The 18,393-nt window shown below is 37.9% G+C and overlaps 1 protein-coding gene across 5 annotated transcripts in view; it reads right to left on the reverse strand.

Moving 5' to 3' along the window:
- ATP2B1 (ATPase plasma membrane Ca2+ transporting 1) overlaps window positions 1–18,393 on the reverse strand; it is a 428,175-nt gene that overhangs the window by 294,252 nt on the left and 115,530 nt on the right. For all 5 annotated transcript variants that reach the window (XM_086919543.1, XM_086919538.1, XM_086919544.1 and 2 more), the window contains exon 2: window positions 7,372–7,805. In XM_086919543.1, coding sequence (XP_086775669.1) covers window positions 7,372–7,579 — 208 coding nt within the window. In that variant the 5' untranslated portion in view covers window positions 7,580–7,805. The remainder of the gene's footprint in view (window positions 1–7,371; window positions 7,806–18,393) is intronic.

Below are 18,393 nucleotides of genomic sequence, written 5' to 3' on the forward strand. Positions count from 1 at the left end.
TGTTGTTCTTGGTGCTGTGTATCAGGTCATTGCTTATTTAACCACTTAAGGCAATGTCCATTTACATAAGAGTCAAAGTCCAAGGGCCTTTCATACTTAAACTTGATTTGTGTATTAGCTGAATAACAGTAACAGTTGAGATTGCAGGAGGAGATTAGGTCCGAAAGAGACAAGACATGTTAAAGAGGTAGTAGAACTGTTTGGTGCATTAGTTGTGAATTGAAAGGAACGACCTGAAAGGTTAAAGTGAGATGATAATCTACTTAATAGAACACATACCATCTGCGCTAACTCGCTACAGGCACTTTGATTTTTTTCAAGTCTATGTAGAAGCTTGGGATGATGAGAAGTTTCAAAGGCAAGGGCGAGTTAACAATATATGCATGTTTGTACTCCAAAGTAGATATTTGTATTAAAGCAGATCTTTCCATATCTAACTAAAACAATATGTTATTTGCCAGACATTAGAAAGATCTCTTTGTTCAAAGCATGTTTGATTTAGGGAGGGTTTTCTGACCAGTCTTTTAAAGACTAGTGAATAATTTGAATGTGATTGAGGTGCCAGCCCCAGCCCAACCAAAGGCAGTTCAAGAACTGAGTCTGTCCTGGAAGCTGAACATGGGTTATGGAAGACTACTGGGGGGGTGGGGGTGGGGTGAGAGTGGTGTTGGGGGTAGGGTTAGAGGGGGGGGTGTTTAGGTCGAGCTAAAGTCCTTTCAGCCTTATGGATGTTGTGCGCCTGCCTAGCATGTCTTCTGTAGAAGCATACACAGCTAGGGCAAAAAAAAGCAGATGGGACAAGAGCTATGTTCCAAGGGCGGGACACAAATAAGTCTATAACTAGGTATTTCTACAGCAATACTTAACTTAATGAGGCACACACAATTTGTATAATCGGATTCATTCAGCCTATGTAGTACAATGAACAAGGAGATATTCTTGCCTTTTATATTTATTTTCTGTCTTTCTTTTTCTGTTAGACCTCCTTCAGCCGGGCTGGGGCCGACACCTCGCACACATAGTATTTACAGGTCTTTAAAAGACCATTGATCAATGAAAGAGTCATTTCTCCTATGTCCCACTGTAGCCTGAGTCTTGTAAAGTGTATTTCAGGGAAAGTGTACAGGCGAGCAAGCAGAAAATTACTAGGGAGTAACAAAACAGAGCTATGGAAATTATATGGCTTGTTTTCAAGCACCATAACAAAATGCACCTTCTGCATGGTATGTAAATTGTGATGTAAAAATGTGCTATAGACGCTTCAAAGTTAAAGAATATTTCTTTAATGTTTAGCCTGGCTAATGGGGGGTCTAACAGAAAAAGACATTCTTATGTCACCTTGCAAAAAAAAAAGAGGATTTTGGTATTGTTAGTGTGGTTATTAGAAAATTCAAGGACATCAAGTCAGTGACTTCTTAGAAGGGTGAGTATGCCATTATTATGTGGTCCTCTGAGATCTAAAACTACATTTGGTTATCATCTGCCTAGAACATGATGCCTATACTGAACAACCAATAACGGTAATCTGAAGTTTCACATAAAAGATGACTATGTGTGGGAGCTGAACAATAAGCTTTCAGGTACCCCACATATAACTTACAGGGTGCCGAATGGAAACAGATACGGCCAAACCACAACAGGGCTTTTCTTTTTTTTCTTTTTACAGTTGTCAATATTCAAAAGGCCAGGAATGAGGGTGGGAGACTGTCAAAAGAGGCAGACTGGTCAAAAGGGACCCGCGCCATAGAATGACTGCTTTGTAGAAGTATCTTAAGGTCTTTAATCAATGCTAAGAGGGCCGTTTCTGTGCTATAACCAGCATAGAAACCAGGCTAGGCAGGTTCAAACAGTACATTAGACTTTAGAAAGTGGATTGTTTCTTGCTCACAACCTTCTCCAATAGTTTAGCCAGGGGAGATAAAAGAGTTTTTCTGTATCAGCTGAATGTTTTTTTTTTTCAACAAGGCCCTGACCTATGCATGTCTCCAAGCAGATGGAACAGAACATGAACACAGAGAAAGGTTACAAAGATCCCTTAAGAAAGGACCAAATTCATCTTCATCAAGGGAGACTAAGAGCTGTACAGGGCTCGAAGGGAGACCCCGATCTGATGCGCTGCATCAGTGCAAATGTCTCATGGAATTAACGTTCTGTAAAATCTACCAATTTAGAGGAAGACTTGGGACTTGAGGTGCTGTTTAAAGAAAGAAGATTATATATGGGGGAATGGGGGAGGCTGAGAAGAAAAAGAAGCATATATTTTAAAGATGTTTTTCTGGAAAAAGGAGGCCCAATTTTGACAATTCTTTGGAGGGAGGAATACAGTTAGAGAAGGCAGTGGCTGCAAGATGGTTTTTGACAATAGAAAATATAGTCTTAGAAGAATTACAACATGTATGGATTCTCTGTGCTAGACAATTTTAGCAGCTTGGAGGAAACCTAAAGCCCCTGAGATCTAACCATTTTATGTAGGTAGGGACGTCATCTTATTGGAAATCGCCATCTTTTCAATGTTAGACAATTGAAGTCACCAGCCATCTTCCCTGGTTTTTAAAAAAATCATTTCATGTCTTCCAGTTGATGCAGACGTCATCTGACCGTATCTTTCTAAGAACTATGAAGTGTCAAGTCATTCGACTAATGACAGATAAAACACCTTATGCAACATTAGTCTGGGACAAGTATTTACTTTTCCTCATGTCAAAGTCAAAAAAGAACAAATACAGACACATAACTGAAATAGAGCAGTTTGCTTTGATGTCCTTTTACCTTATAAATTCAAGAGTAAATGTGGGGGACGCACACCTTGATGCGCATAATCTATGTCAGACATTCCTAAACGGATGTCCGAAATTCCACTTTGATACAATTTTGTAAATAAGGACTACCACTAGATCACTTGTCAGCAGAGGCCATTCGCCCAGACTATTGCACAGAATTCTGCCAGAGACGTTCTCACCTACTGCCAGTGCATTCTGCAGATGCTACATCTCGCCTGAAGCAGATAAAGCCAAGTTTCGGAGGAAGACTGCTACTGCAGCGTTTTTTGCTGTCAACAAGGTATGAAGTCCCTAAGAAACTCTAGATTGCAAGTTGCTCTGCCTTCTATGCTCTTAGTGTATGTTAGGCTCTAGATGATATTTAACCATCCTAGAAATGTTCATTTTATTCTGGTTGTTTATAATGTGCTTTCTTGCAGTTTTCATAATATTCTGTGCAGCTTTTTTTTAGGTACTGAGAAACCGGTTATTTGGGTAGAAATAAATACTTTGTAAGTAAAAAGTGTTCAGTCTTCTTGGACAACAAAATAGGTTTGTTACTGTAACCCAAAAGCAATAACTATTTTATTAATACATGGAGTAGTTTTCTGCAGGTTTACAATAATCTGTCTTTCACATTCATCGTTGGAGTACTGAACTGAGTCCACACGTGGGTGGGAAAGGAGACATTGCAAATCTATGACAGTGGCAGTTTACACATTAGATGAGATGCTATTTCTTGATGTTGCGTTATACATATTGGTTTCATATTTGTTTCATACAAGTGTCTCCAGACCTGTTCCAAACATTTGCAATTGTGCTTGGTCTTAAGTAATTCTTCAATATACCACGTTGAGGAGGAGGAATAGTACGGCAAAAGGGCAGTTTTGACTGGAATGGTGGAAGAGATTAGATTGAATCAGAGACCCAGTTGTGAAATTGCTGGGCGGCCAAGACTATACCTTGATTAAGATTGATTGCTTGGCTCACGAGAGAATGTAAAAGCTAATCGCACTTGATGTTGGACATACTGTATTAGTCTTAGTTTGTAGTTTATGATGGAGAGAGGTAAAATGCCCTAAGGGGCAGCAGAGTGATCCGTCCATTCCAGAGGGATAGGTTGAAGAGTTTTGAACTCAATAATATTGGAAAAGAGTGGATCCAGCAAATGGCTGGCCATGGCAGAGGTGGCAGAGACCAACTAAATGACCCTAATAGTTTAAGTGACTATTAGGGCAAGCAAATCTGGGTTTGCCAAATTTTCTTGATGAAAATTGAAGCCACAATACTAAAAAGTTGGGAAAATTAAGTAAGAATGGACCAAGGAAATCAGTGAGGGGTGGACTACAAGAATGTTGATTATCTAGAGCCAATATCAACAAGAACTGCTAAATAGTAAAGTGGAGCCAAGATGACGCTTTCAGATCATAGTTTCTGCATGAGAGAAGCAGGTGCTATGAACAGCATACAGGAGGAGGAAGAATTGGAAACGACAGCCAGGCCACCCCCATGTTTCTCTAACTAGTACTTGTGGAACGGCTGTGCAATGTCCGGGGTAAAGGTATTTTCCAAACATTTTTTCGTAAGAAAAACAGTGTCAGTATCATACGACTCAATTAAATCAAATACCTCTAGTAGGTATTTAACCAGAGAACATGGGTTAATAAGAAAGCATTTAGCTAGGGCTTTGGGATCATATGTTTATATCCTGCAGATCCTCTGCAGAGTGTGAAGTCAGTAAAGGGAAAACAGAACCCATATTCTCTTCATATAAGAGTGCTGCAAATTTCAAGTGGCTGAAAAGTGATGCCGGTGCAAAACCTGCCCTAAGTGTACAAAGCGAACAACCCAGTTAGTTGAGTAGTTTCCGGAGTTTGCCGGACAGGTGTTCTGGAACTAGGCGCGGACAGGCGCCAACTGCCCTTAGCATCTGCGGTGACAGGCAAAGTAAGTCAAAACTAAAATAAAAGTGAGAACATAGCAATTCATAAAATATGTGAACAAGGCACACAGACAGCACCTGATCAAGCGGATTGCCCTCAGGAAGTGAATGAAGCCAGGCAGCTTCAAAACATACTAGGAAATAAAATGCTTCTGGGTAGAGTGAGAACTTCCACCCCGAGTAGATCGTGAGGAAAGCAGCCAATCTAAAGCAGAACACAGACAACAGATGACATAGGCAACCAATGAAACAGTCTAAAGTGGTTGAAAATGTAGAAGGTACAATGTTTCTTGCAAGGACACTCAAAGCAGTTTGTAGGAAGACAGCACAAATGAACCTGGCACACTTAAATTAACTGGAACAGGACAATTCAACAGTACAGCGTAAATTGAAAATATTAATGTGACTTTCAAAAGCTATTAAAAAAATGTTAACCACCAGTAATGCTTCAGCTAACAAAACAGCCAATTATTGAGATAAACTTTAGTGAACCAAATTAACTCGGAAAGTAAAAAGTATGTCCACATTAATGGAAAAGACTGGGAAATCCACCACAGGACACTGGAGAGAGGCATACTAGGTACAATGTAGGAAAGACAGCATTTAACGCCAATTAGTAGTTCTGTTTGTCATGAAGTATACTGTTAAGTGAATGCAAAATGTTTACCTTTGAGAAGGGAAAACAATTAGTCAAATAGGTACTAAAATATACTAAATACATCTAACAATGCCTGTTGTTCAACAGAGGCAAAGCCAAAAGAAACTGCTTCAGTTTCCTACTACTGGACGGTCTACAATTTCCTTCACCAGATTTTTGTAAGATGCACCTATACATTTCTTATACTCCTTGATTTTAAACCAACATGCTTTTGGTTCTCTGTCATACCTTAAATGAATCAAACAAAAAAACAAAAAAAAAAGTCTGACGCACCAGAGAAGACTAAAACAAAAACCATGGCGTGAAGGACAGGAGTGACATTCTGGCAAAATGTTTTTCAAACTGGCATATTAGATAAAAAACTGAACATATTGGTAATAACAGCTGTGTGTCACTGTGCCCAAATTAAACAGGGGATATTGTGCTGCCCTACATTAATTTAATTGTATAATATTGGGGTTAGAATTATTGGGGTTAGAATTTATGTTTTGTTGCCCACAAGAAGTTGACATATCCATTTAGAAACACTAACAACTTGAAATTATAATGGACCATTCAACCTGAACACAAAAATGGTCATACTTTATTGTGAATCTTGGCCCTCCCCATCTAAATAGTAAGACAACTCAGAACATTTTACTTTCTATTGAATTGCCATTACTCAAGTATTGAAGCACTTTGGTGCATATTAAATGGATGCAAGGGTCTACTTCTAGGAAAATAATAATTAACTTGGCGAAATGGGAGGGTGACTGAGCTGCCTCAGATTAAAGGCAGAGTAAACAAAGATCTACGGCCTCTTACGAAGAAGCTGCTGCCGCCACTTGCAGTGGTCTGTGCATGTTCTTATGGATAAACAGGCATTCTAACCTTAGCAAGTAAAATTGGTGAAACAGAAATTTGCATTCAAACTTATGTGCCACATTTCTGGTAAAAATGGTGGGAGGCATGGAGAAAAAGGAAGCTATAAGCATGTGGAATATTACCCTCCCTATGAAGAAATAATTTAGATTAAGTGACTGTAATAATACCAGCAATTCGGCTAGTTGAGAAACACTCTTGCTCAGTCGTAGAATGGCTATCTTCCACTTTCAATTGCAAGGACTACATGAAGCTGATCAGTCTTGCTCAACAATGGTAATGAATACTAAAGCACTTTTGCCCATTTCTATTGATGCTTGCACTTATAAATGTTTATATCCTTCCATTTTAGCTAGCCAACTACACAGAATTATCAACTCACCGCTAGGGCAGTGAGATTGCTTACACTTTCAAACAGGTTTTCACTTAATTCTACTGTACCACTTCTTATGGAAACTTTCTAATTAAATCTTTGGCATTACAACAATGGAGAAGACATTCACAAATACTTACAAAAACATTTTTAATGCATCAGACAATCAACTGTAAAGAAGAGGAATTACATGTACGATACAACATTTACATCACTCAGTCCTATGCCAACTGTGGAATGGTAAAAACCATTCCATTTTCAAAACAATGGACTAAAAACATAAGAATTAAAGCAATAATTTGGACTTTGAAAACCAAATTTCCGCATCCTTGATCAAAACATATTAAAATAAAGTCGCAGTACAAATAAAGTCATCAAAGTACAAAAAACATTAAATGGCTTCTTCGATTCCACAAAATATCCACTTAAAACAGTTGGCGGGTATTACGTTTATTTAGCCTGGGAATGGACTGTTAACAGACTAGGTTTTAGTTGAAAGAAAAAAAAAAAAGATTAGTTATTCACGCCATTCTAGCTCGTGTTGCGGAGCAAAATAATTTCATTTTAAGGAAAAGGAAAAAGTAAATACAAATTAACTATCTACACAGACTCCCACTGCAATTGTTTTAGAACTTCATAAATTCACCTGCCTTGCAGGGCTCGAATCCTAGAATAAACAAACCGGTTCTGAGATGACAGCATAGAGAAAATGCTTAAGTTGTTTAAATATAGAGTCACCCATCCTACTTACCCAAGCAAAACAGAAAAATGTCCTTACCTTCATGTGGTGATGTTTTCAATCTTGTGCAAATTCCATATACATCACCATAGCATTCCTGAATTTTATTTAATGCGTCTGTGGATCGTAGTTCCATAAGTTCACGCAGTTCTTTAAGCGTAATCCCAAAATCCGCTCCATGATTAGTTTCACTTACAGAATTCTTTACACCACTATATGCAACAGAATTATTAGCCATATCACCCATGATGTGTGCAACTTTCCAAATAAATAAAGTACCTTTGGGTAAAAATCTTTCCCCTTAAATTTCCAAAAATGGAAAATAATCCTTTTAAGATGAAGAAAATCACTGTACAGGATACATTTCATAAGAAATAAAAAACGGGTATCAGGGAAGGTTTCCAAAGCGCCATCTTGAATATTGTTCCATGCCGATTTCCTTTTCTCCACATTAATTACAGTCTTTGAATGGCCTGAAATGAAATGACAGAAAACAGTTTGAAAATATGCCAATTTATTAATGCATGTATTCTAAAACACCAACATGGATATTAATTTTATAAACAAAATGTAAGGAAATAAAAAATGCAAAATCATTTAAGCATTGAAACTGGAAAAATTTAGATATCAGACTTTTGGGCCTTTATAAGTCAATGGGAAACATCTGATCAACCTGAAAAAACATCTTTGGTGTAATGCTTCTAGAAAGGCAGTCCGTGTTGAGAAAAAAATATAGACACATTTGTTCACTGTAACAAGTATTTCATTTGAATTAGTAGTTCGAGTATATGTCTTTTTCTGAACGAGATTCATTGACAGCACAGGATTTATATATGGCATATACAACTTGAAAAGAACAAGTCAGTTCCATTGTCGTCCTTCACATTGTATATTGGGAAAGGAAAGGGGGCGGGGTGGGTCACTTGACAATGGTGTCAAACATAATAATTGCTTTACAAAGAAAAAATATTTTTAATTAGCCAGTTATTTTAAATCAAAGTTGGGTTTTACAAATGTAACCAAATCAACATTACAAAATATTTCCTAGAAGGTTAAAATGTGCAACACTTCAAGGGACCCAGATTATCTCAAAGTACAGTGTACTGCCAGCAAGAAAAAAGTGAATTTTGAATCTTACAATATAGTATCAGTGGAAAAGTGAAACAAGATGCTTTGAAGACTTATTAGAAGGGCATTACTTGCCAATATTGCCTCTTTGTTCCAGACACCAGGTCTTGCCATGTAGAGGTTTCTACAGCAGCAAAAAGGTCTGTTGGTAACTTCTCACCAATAGAATATTTTTCAAAGCAAGGGCGTGTATGCAACCAATTTGCTACTAAGAACCATCTACCCAGTACTTGTGCTTCAGGACACGCTGAAGATGTAAGGCAATCAACCAATTCAGTCAGTTAAACCGCCTAACATTGACAAAGAGCATTTACCCACTGAAGTGGTTCCTGAACCTCATCCATTCAATCTTTCTGATTTATGCATTAGTCAGTTATTTGCATAGGAGCAGTAAAAGTACTTAAAAATGAATATTGTATGGACGATGGATGGCCTCAATTGGATTTAGAAAAGCTCGAACCTCCCCATTAAAATAGTTTATATTTGTTTGTAAATTAAATTAAATATTTCATAATTTGTGTATTTCCTTGATGAATGATTGACTTTGTATTGTTAAGTATGTACTTGTGGTTCAAATAATCGAAATTGCTTTGGTCGGGGGGTCCCCAGATTCCAATAATGACTCAGCAGGAGTCCTCGGACTCCTGTAATGATTAAGAGGTGGTCTACAGTATTCAAAAGTTTAAGAATCTCTAATCTATGTGAATCAGTATTGACTTGATCCTTCTTGTGTCATTGGGCACACATAGCTACCATATTAAAGCACATCTTAACAATGACAATCTCTTCCTCTTGGAAAGGAAGTGTCATTATTTCAATCTATCAAAAAGTCTTCACAAATAAAACAGATCAATGAGGGAAGAAAAGAATTAGAGCAAGATGGGTGGCCCACAGGTCCAACTTATTCATGTGATATTAAGAATACTTCAGGAGCTGTGTTTCTTACATCAGGAATAGTATGTTGAATTCCTGCAGAGCAAGGGAACATACTTCAGTTGCCAAAGACAAGGATATTTCAAAATGGACTTTTCAGCATGCTCCTTTCTCAAAGTCACTTAACAAAATGCATGCATTATCTCAACTGGCATCTGTGATAGTGAGGTGCCCCCTCGTTTTGTACAGATCCAACTAAAGACTAGCGTGAACAGTGATGAGCATTTATTATTTTTGAGCTTCCGTAAGATGTGCTCACAATCAATACCAGAAAGAACTAAAACATTGGAGCAGGGACTCTGGAGGTCTCTTGTATTCTGTAACCTGCAAACGATTAGGCAAGGATACCTTATGGATTACTCCATCCCTTTTAGGAGAATTTGTTCTTAGTCCAAGTGGTTCCTGTGTGATATTTCTTGAACGTAAATTCCCTCCTACTTTGACTAACGCTACAGCAGGTTTGTGTGAACATAAATTATATTAGATATTTAGATTGAAAAGATCAAATCTGCAAACACATTTGTATTACGGGTTTTGATACCTATGCAAAAAGCCAGCTCAGCACCCCCACCAAGACATGGGAGAGTATTAATAGGGAACACAAAAAGAAACAAAGAGGTACTGGACAAAACAAGCTTGCAGCATTGAATGCAAGCAGATAGCCCTCCGTCACCCAGTTCTTTGAAATATGTGGTCCAATATAGACCGTATTCTCTCGGTCAGGAATTCAGGGACAGTGCAAGCAGAAGGTGCTGGAAAGCCCTTGGAAGTGACTAGGTAGGGATGGAGGGAAAATGGTAACTCGTCATCCAAAGGGTTCGCCTCAACCTGACAGAGTATCACCTAACAGGGATTCTAGGATTAACTACACACTCCCCCAACAAAAACGACATCAGTAAAGGTAAAACAGGGACCATTTTGGGAAAAAGGTTAGAACCTAATTAAAATGACATCTTAGGGAACATTTTAAGAAATGATGCTGGCCAACTGGCACTTCAGAACCAGCTTAGATCTAGCATGAGAAAACTCCTACTGGCAGAAGGCTTAATGCTGCTAATTGGAAAAGCAATGCTAGAGCTGTACCATCCCTCCAACAAACCCTGGGTTTCAAGCCTAACTTCAAGAAGTGAAGAATCCGTATTCTTAAATGACTCAGATATATTGGTACTATTCATTCTTGTGAAAGGTGGCAATTGATAGTTTAATAGAACCTCCATTATCTCTACTACTCATGGAAATGCTACGGAAGACCTCCTCTGCTCTAGGAAAACCACTAGAATTAATTAAAAGGTTTGGGAGCCCAATACATGTCCAGAACAAAAACGCTTTAAAAACCATATGAAGTCAATCAATGGCCAGAGAGGACACGGTTTTGTAGAATATTTTCCTCACTTGCTGGACATACGGTTCATATTTGCATTTTCAGAAACAGTAGGTTCAATTTGAGGCCTGCAGGACAATTTAGGCCAGCCGGTTATGATTGGGCTTCAAATGAGACTAGGCCTCAAGGTGGAAATCTCAAACAGAACCTACTGTTAAACCTTCTGTCAGGACCTGCAGGCTATGTTGGCCAACGCACTCTTTCAATGTCACAATGGTGACCTTTGTTTAAAGACTCATCTGATCCCTAAGAGAGTGTTTCTGCCCAAGTCTTTCAAAATGCGGGATGCGTTGGAGCCCTGCGAGATTTAATGGCTGTATTGGGCTTGTCAGCTATTTGTGACATGTCTCACTATCACAATGCGCTTGCCTTTGACAAGCCTACTGGATGGGTCCCTGCTTTGGTTGCAGTCCCGTTTTTGGCCTGAATCTTGACCTCTTATGTAAAGATTCAAGGAAAATACCAATTTCTCTAGTAAGAAAGATCACATCAAGATTGCGCAATATACAAATATGCAAATAAATCAAGTAAACCAAAGGGCAAGGTTCATTGCAAAGACATTATGTTTTGGAATCAAAGCAATTTGTTTCTCTCAACAGAAGTTCTTTGATCACAACTGTAGTTTTGAATACAATAAAGGCACCTATTTACTGTCGATAATAACAAAGAGTGAGACTGATAAGGATCTGCAAGTTGTATGTCCAACAAGAACAATATAAGCTATAGAGAAAATAATAATTCAAACACTGTGTGAAGAGTGACACAAATTAATATTTGGAATCAGTTTAAGGAACTGTTCAAAGATTTCAACCAGGAAATTTATGAGGATAGAATACATCTCCTGAGACTGAAGAGACTGAATATTAAGTGAGGAGACATATTGATGATTAATGCATGCTAAGGAAAACACGGACTGCATTTCTTGTCTTATCTACTATTTGAGGAATGCCAAGGTAAAACCTTTTGACAAATGACAAGTGTGTCCAGTTATATGATGAAGCCAACTAGAGATGTCATAGTTGGAGAAATTTCAACTTGGATTCTCTTGTTCATATTTCCATCCACTTCAGGTTCTTTACCGTCAGACACTCAATAATTCAGTGGAAGGAATTTGAGGGATGAAATCTGAGTCGGCCGGAATGTAATAAAATATCTACTTGTCCATGGGACAATCAGATTCATAAATCTACTTGTCCTTTAACAACATCCACTTGTCCATTTTGGTGTCATGTAGTGCAGTGACAAATTAAGGTAGCAATCACGTTATACAAGTGATCTGATAATAGCTTCTCTGATTATGTCAGAGCTCATACCGCAGTAGGGCTAGATTATTAGCAATTGCCTTATTTTACCACCTTTCCGCAGATCTACATACTGGGGCCGGAGGTAGTGTTAAGCAATAGTTTCCCATGGTTGGAATGCCTTTGAGTCTGTGCAAACATACTATCTTGTATGTTTTATGGGTTATCAGCTCGTCTTTAATAATTCCCAATATAGAGAAAGGTTAAAAACCTCCTCCCGACAAAGGCAGAAGTGAAGCTTCTTCCACAAGTTAGGGAGACCAAGTCATTGGTGGGAAAGTGAACTTATTTCCACTCAACAGATTTTCACACGAGAAAATATACACATACATATTTGCTCATGTGGAAAATGTAGTTCACAAATATTTTCTATGAGTACGATTTCCTGACCTACTTCAGTAAATTCTTAGCAGTTCATAAGAGCCATAAATCTGCACTAATACGTGGACATACCATGGGTGCACTTTTGCGATTTTCATTAAGAATCAGGCCTTTATTTAGGTCTGGCATTGCCCAAGACCTTTAGGTTTTATTAAAATTGTCTCTCTCTCCATACCGGGTGGCTTCACTGCGAGTGACGGCATGCTGTTCTTTCACAGGAAGCATATCGGCACCCAAAGTAATTTTGTCCAGTGCCTGGAGCTACTGTGGCAATTTGTGGTTAGAGACCAAAACTAAAATATTTTTGCTTTTGACAATGTTTGTTATAATGGTAACGGCCCAGCAGCTCCCACAAAAATTAAGTCTCACAAAAATCCACGCATTGACAAAACCAAAAGGCTGACCACCAATGTCACACCTACAGGCTCTGCCAATGCTTGTTTATTTTCATGTTTCCTATACTTTTGTTGAAACTGGTTACACTAATTTTCAGTTATGAATATGTTTGGGAAATACTAGCATGCATCAACACATTTTACTAAATGATGCGTCAAAGAAATGGCACCTAAAATTTCACAGTAGCTAAGCAAAACGTTTTTTTTCTAGTTGCATTTTTTAATGAACATTTTATTTTGAAGGCAATGAATCATTAATCTTGCTTTCAAGCTTTTGCATATATTTGCATCTAATCAGAGAGCATCCTGGAATCATTATATGAAGCCTCATAGTGTTAAACTTTGCAAACGTGTGTACACATTTTTATATTGGAACCAACGTTGGTAGTGCCTTCTGACCTTCCATTTCCTTAGAGTGCTCACCCTAATAATAAATGCTTTGTATTAAAGATCCATAAATAAAAGTTCGAACAGCATTAACATATGGACACAAATATTATCTCAACTGCAGACAATTTACTTCCCTGATCTATAATGTGGTACTGTGAGCTGGCAGCCAAAGGGTTTGTGCTGCGGGGGTTGGGCCTACTTGTCCCAAGGACAAAATAAACCTGAATATGTGTTGGACTTGATCCCAAACTATTTGTCCTGAGTGCCGAGCTATAGGAATTCCACACCCATGGTCAGCTATGCAAAATCATGTCGCACAGAGGTTAGTGATTTTGTATTAACTTCCCTGCACCCATACCATGCTTCCTATTAAACTGAGGTTACCTGGGGGGGCAGGGGGGGGGGGGGGGGTGGAGGGGGATGTAGAAACGTCAGTGGCAGTGTATTATTCTACATAATGTTCAAGGATTTGAACTAATCCTTAATCTAGTTTGAAGCTAAGTGGAAATGTACTTGGGCTCAAATCTCAAGCATTTAATATAACTAACATATACAATATGGAATTAAAAGCCACAATTTCCACTAATTTAGAAAGTATAAAGTTACTCTGAGGGTACTACAGTGCACTGGAATGCATACCTGGTATTGTATATTTCATGATACAAGACTCTAAAGTCTAAGGTCTGCAGTATAGTGCTCTGGTGAGATTAGTAACCATATGTCAAACCCTACTGTGGCATCAAGCAAAAATATTTTCCATATTAAGGCACATTTTAACAATGACAATCTCCTCCTCTTAGAAAGGAAGCTTCATTAGTTCAATCTGTGAAGAAGGATTAAGAAATAAGGCAGTAGTTATAATCCTAGATCCCTTATGGATTCATAAGGGAAAATCTTCGCAAAGTTTATACAGAAACATTTGCAGGATTGGGTAAATTAAATAAATCCTAATACAACAATGAGGTTTCAGAGAAAACTTTAATAAAAAAAAAAAATATTCTAGCTCTGAGGTGAATATTAGGTTGCAGCTTAAAGAAAATAAATGTACGCAACTTCATGATCTATGTAACGCATTTAATACAGTGGATTATGTTATACTGTGGGAAACCTTTACTCCCCGAGGTATTCAGAATAAACCTTTAAAATTGCTTATTGACTTAAGAGTCCTGAGAGAATAAAAAAATTAATATACCTCGAAAACATTTAACTAAAGGGACTTCAAACTGAGGTGTCTTAGCACGACTTTCTTTTCATCAGGCCGTTTTCCAAGAGTATGGTCAAGAATTTGTGTTATTCTTTTCACCATTGCAGAGAGCACAGTAATACCAGGCAGGAGGATAACACTTTTCAAACTGCTGATGCTTGGTATTTTAATCTTTGAAACTAAAATTATTGTAGACATAGAATTGAAGGAGATTCTTACACAAAATTCTTCCATAACTAAAACGTTACTTTTAAGCTTGGCTAACTTTCTGGAGAGTTAATAGTGGTTGTTGGTTTAAGATCTCAAGTTCGTAGACTAAACTCTCCCTCTCTCGGTGAGTTATACTTCTATCCCATGTCACACACCGATTCATTTTCAAGGCGAGGTGCACAAAGTGGATTTGCAAAGGGAATGTGGTAGGTTGGTTAGCACTGATGGGAATGAGTAGGATCATTGCGTAGATATCCTGCTTGCAACACTCATTCCTTACTATATAAAATACAAAGTATCCGAACTTAGGTGTAACCACTCAAAAAACTGTGCAGCCATTGGTATGTTGCAGTCATTTCAACAACCATCTGAAATGCCAACTGGCCTGACTTGTAAGTGAATGGGCCTTTTCAATCACTGGGATGTTTAGGCACTCAATCAGTGCTTAATTTGAGCCAGTGGATTCTGGTGCTCGGCACCAGTATTTAATTGTCAACATCAGCACTTGTGACAGTGTGCCACAAGGTGGCACTGCCTGACTAATTTAGAGATGACAACAACAAGAGTTAATTATTAATGTAATATACATTATAATGTCTATTACCTGCTGCTTATAGCTTTGGGGCCTGGAATAGTCCGAATTGTCACACTTGTAGGAATGTGATGGTTAATAGTTGTGTTGTTACTATCATTCGCAGCATGGCAGGGGCAATGTGTAGTAGAAGCTTCAGTGGCCTCCTGATGAGGGTCCCGGCACTTATTTATTTACAAATTTAGCACTGCACTCAATACGTTATCATACATGCCCAGTCCCTCATCCTTTTACTGATGCATCCATTCACCAGCCGACCTATTCCTGCATTCAACACGCATATGCAAGATACATTTAAAGTATACAAGAAAACGTGTCACCGGTTAAAATGGCAGGCACCTGCTTTAAAAAAAACAAAAAAAACATTGAAAATAGCATCGGAAGGCTGTTTATCAACGGTACTGAATGAAGTGTATCCTGGAACAGGAAAATGATGATATAGAAGGAACATCCCCATTCCAAGAAGGCCACCCAAATTTAGAAACAGAGACTATGAGGATTCTCCAGCGAATGGCTTGCTAATGGTAGCTCTCAAGCTACCTGTTATTAACTTGTGTCTGCAGCTTAGCCTAAGAAGTTAGAAGACGTTTCTTGGTTGAACAAGTAATATATGCAAGACAAAAATAGGTGTATTTTCAGTACTCATATCCTGATGTTAGGAGACAAATTGTTGAATTTTCAATAGCATTTGACTTTCCAATTCAATCATTCACAGCCATTCAGTTAGATAATAATAAACATGTTATTTCAGCACCAAGATACCCTTCAGGGTCAATGTGCGCCTTACAATACACATTACGTAATTCTAAATGTAAATCTCATTTTTCAGTGATGAATAATGCAGCGTTATGGAAACCTATTGTTAACTTTGTGACAGGGGCATTGTCGCCATGGAGATCCTGTATTACCCATGTAGTGGCACTACAATTTGACAAGGTATTTTTTACATTACTCCTGGCACTGATACACTGAGGTGATCACGGTTGATAATCTTACATGGGTTCCCGAGTGATATCGCTTGACTGATGTGGCCACCATTACAACCCTGTTAATATTAGAAGCTTGGGAGATTTTCATTGCACACAATTAGCTAATTTTACAGAGGGGGTTGGAGACCCCTATTGTACATGATACGCACTACTGTAGATGAAATAATTGCAAGTGAGCAGCCCAATAGCACTGTGTGGGTAGCAGCAGGATGATTTAACAAAAGAAAACATAAAAGTAGTAGGAATCAAATGAATGGGGATCAATGAAAGGAGAATGTGGAATACTAAAGGATATATTTAAGGATTGGCCCACCAACCCTTACATCACACCACACTCCTAACCAGACAAATATCACTCACAGGGCAATAGTGCAGCAGTTGAAGTGGGCTGCAACATAGCCCCATGCTGTAAGCAGACCAGAGGTAGAAATGGGTTGACGCAAAGCCCTCTATGCACATACATGTATACATGTATACATGTATTATTTAGTAGAATAGCAAGACTGTTAAGCACCCCTAAAAGGGTCTAGAAAGGATAATCACAGTGCAAATCCTATACCTCCAAGGTTTGTCAAAGGTAGTAGTCAACATCAAACTTTTGTGTACTAATATCTGTGAGATGTTATGTAACAAAATATCCATCTCCTGGTTTTAACACTAAGAATAACTACACACTTTTAAAGGTCTATTTGCATTAATGGATGATTCTAAAATAAATGCATCTGGTCTATTTTGTCACTTTTCATAATAAAAACAATAGATGTTTGACATGTGGAATGACATGTCCGAATAAACCAGTGATGCCTATAGCCTTTGTCTAGGACTTGTCACCATAACCAACTTAAAGTCTACTATATTGAGCATAAGCTTTCCAAAAATGCAAATCAACTGGTATTTTAGTCTAAAAATTAAAAAATTACAACATTACAGTTGGCAAAACAATGTACTACCCTTATTAGAGGGTCCAACATGGTTTCTCAGAGTGCAAATCTTCTAACCTCAGATTTTGCCGAGAGGTTAAGCTTGTTTACAATGTTAATCTGTGAGGTTCCAAGTAATAAAATATCGGTGTACATGATTTAACAGTAGAATAACCGGCCTAGTCTAGTGATTTGAATATTCTACTTATCCAAGCTATAATACGACTGACCGTAAACTGGTTTCAAATTGCATGATCATAGGAACATATTTTATTTTACAGTCATTTTTTTCTTCATTATCACGTATGAGAGCACCTTCAAATGTGCAAGTTCCTTATGTCTGCTGTAAAAAAAACTCTAGTTTAATTTAATAGCCCAAAGCATTGATCCCTGTATAATAAGAATATAATCCCCTATATAGGGTACACATGACACCGACCTGCCTCTTAGTTCACTAATCGCATGGTTATGAAGGCTGGGGCAGGAATGTTGCTCATGTTTTAAAACTCACACTTTTAGTAAATATATTTCTTAAGGATTATGTATTAGCGAAATGTCGTTTACATAAAGAGCATTTCTCCCGAAATGGGTACTAATGTTTGCATGAACAGGCAGTTTTCGTGGTAAAATTACACACAATGTGGAATTTGGGTTGCAGCAAAAATATTAATCACAAAGAAATGTGTTCCGATTTATTTTGATTTTATTAAAATCTGTTTTGATCACACAGAATTACAAAAAAATTGCATTCCTAACTAATGAAATATATTTTAAAATATTTGCACAGTTCATAAACAAACTATTTAAGTGTGCGTTAGAAAAAAAAACCTGACATTAAATGGCCTTTTATTTCACATTCTGTGTAGAGCGCGATCGGCAGACACTTGACTTTACCAAATTTTTCAACTCTGCAGTCAGAGAAAAAAAGTAAACCCCAACCTACAGGCCAAAATAGGCAGCAAATTGTAAGAAGACAAGAGAACATTTGAGCTCAGTCTTGGAAATGCACAGCAAGTGTGACAAGATTAAAAACATATTTTAAGGTGTCTTTACTGCTCATTCACTTTCTGAGTTAACAGAGCACCTGTTCTGTCAGTTCACCAGAAGGGGCCAGATTGATAAAATCTGACTTACCTTAACGAGTGGGCAAGTAGATTTCTGGAGGCCGATTACAAATCCATCATTGAAGGCTGATTGGCTTTAACTTAATTTATAATTTTCAAAGTAAGCCAGCCCT

Source organism: Lissotriton vulgaris, chromosome 1_1 (assembly GCF_964263255.1).
Source record: "Lissotriton vulgaris chromosome 1_1, aLisVul1.2, whole genome shotgun sequence".
NCBI lineage: Eukaryota > Metazoa > Chordata > Amphibia > Caudata > Salamandridae > Lissotriton > Lissotriton vulgaris.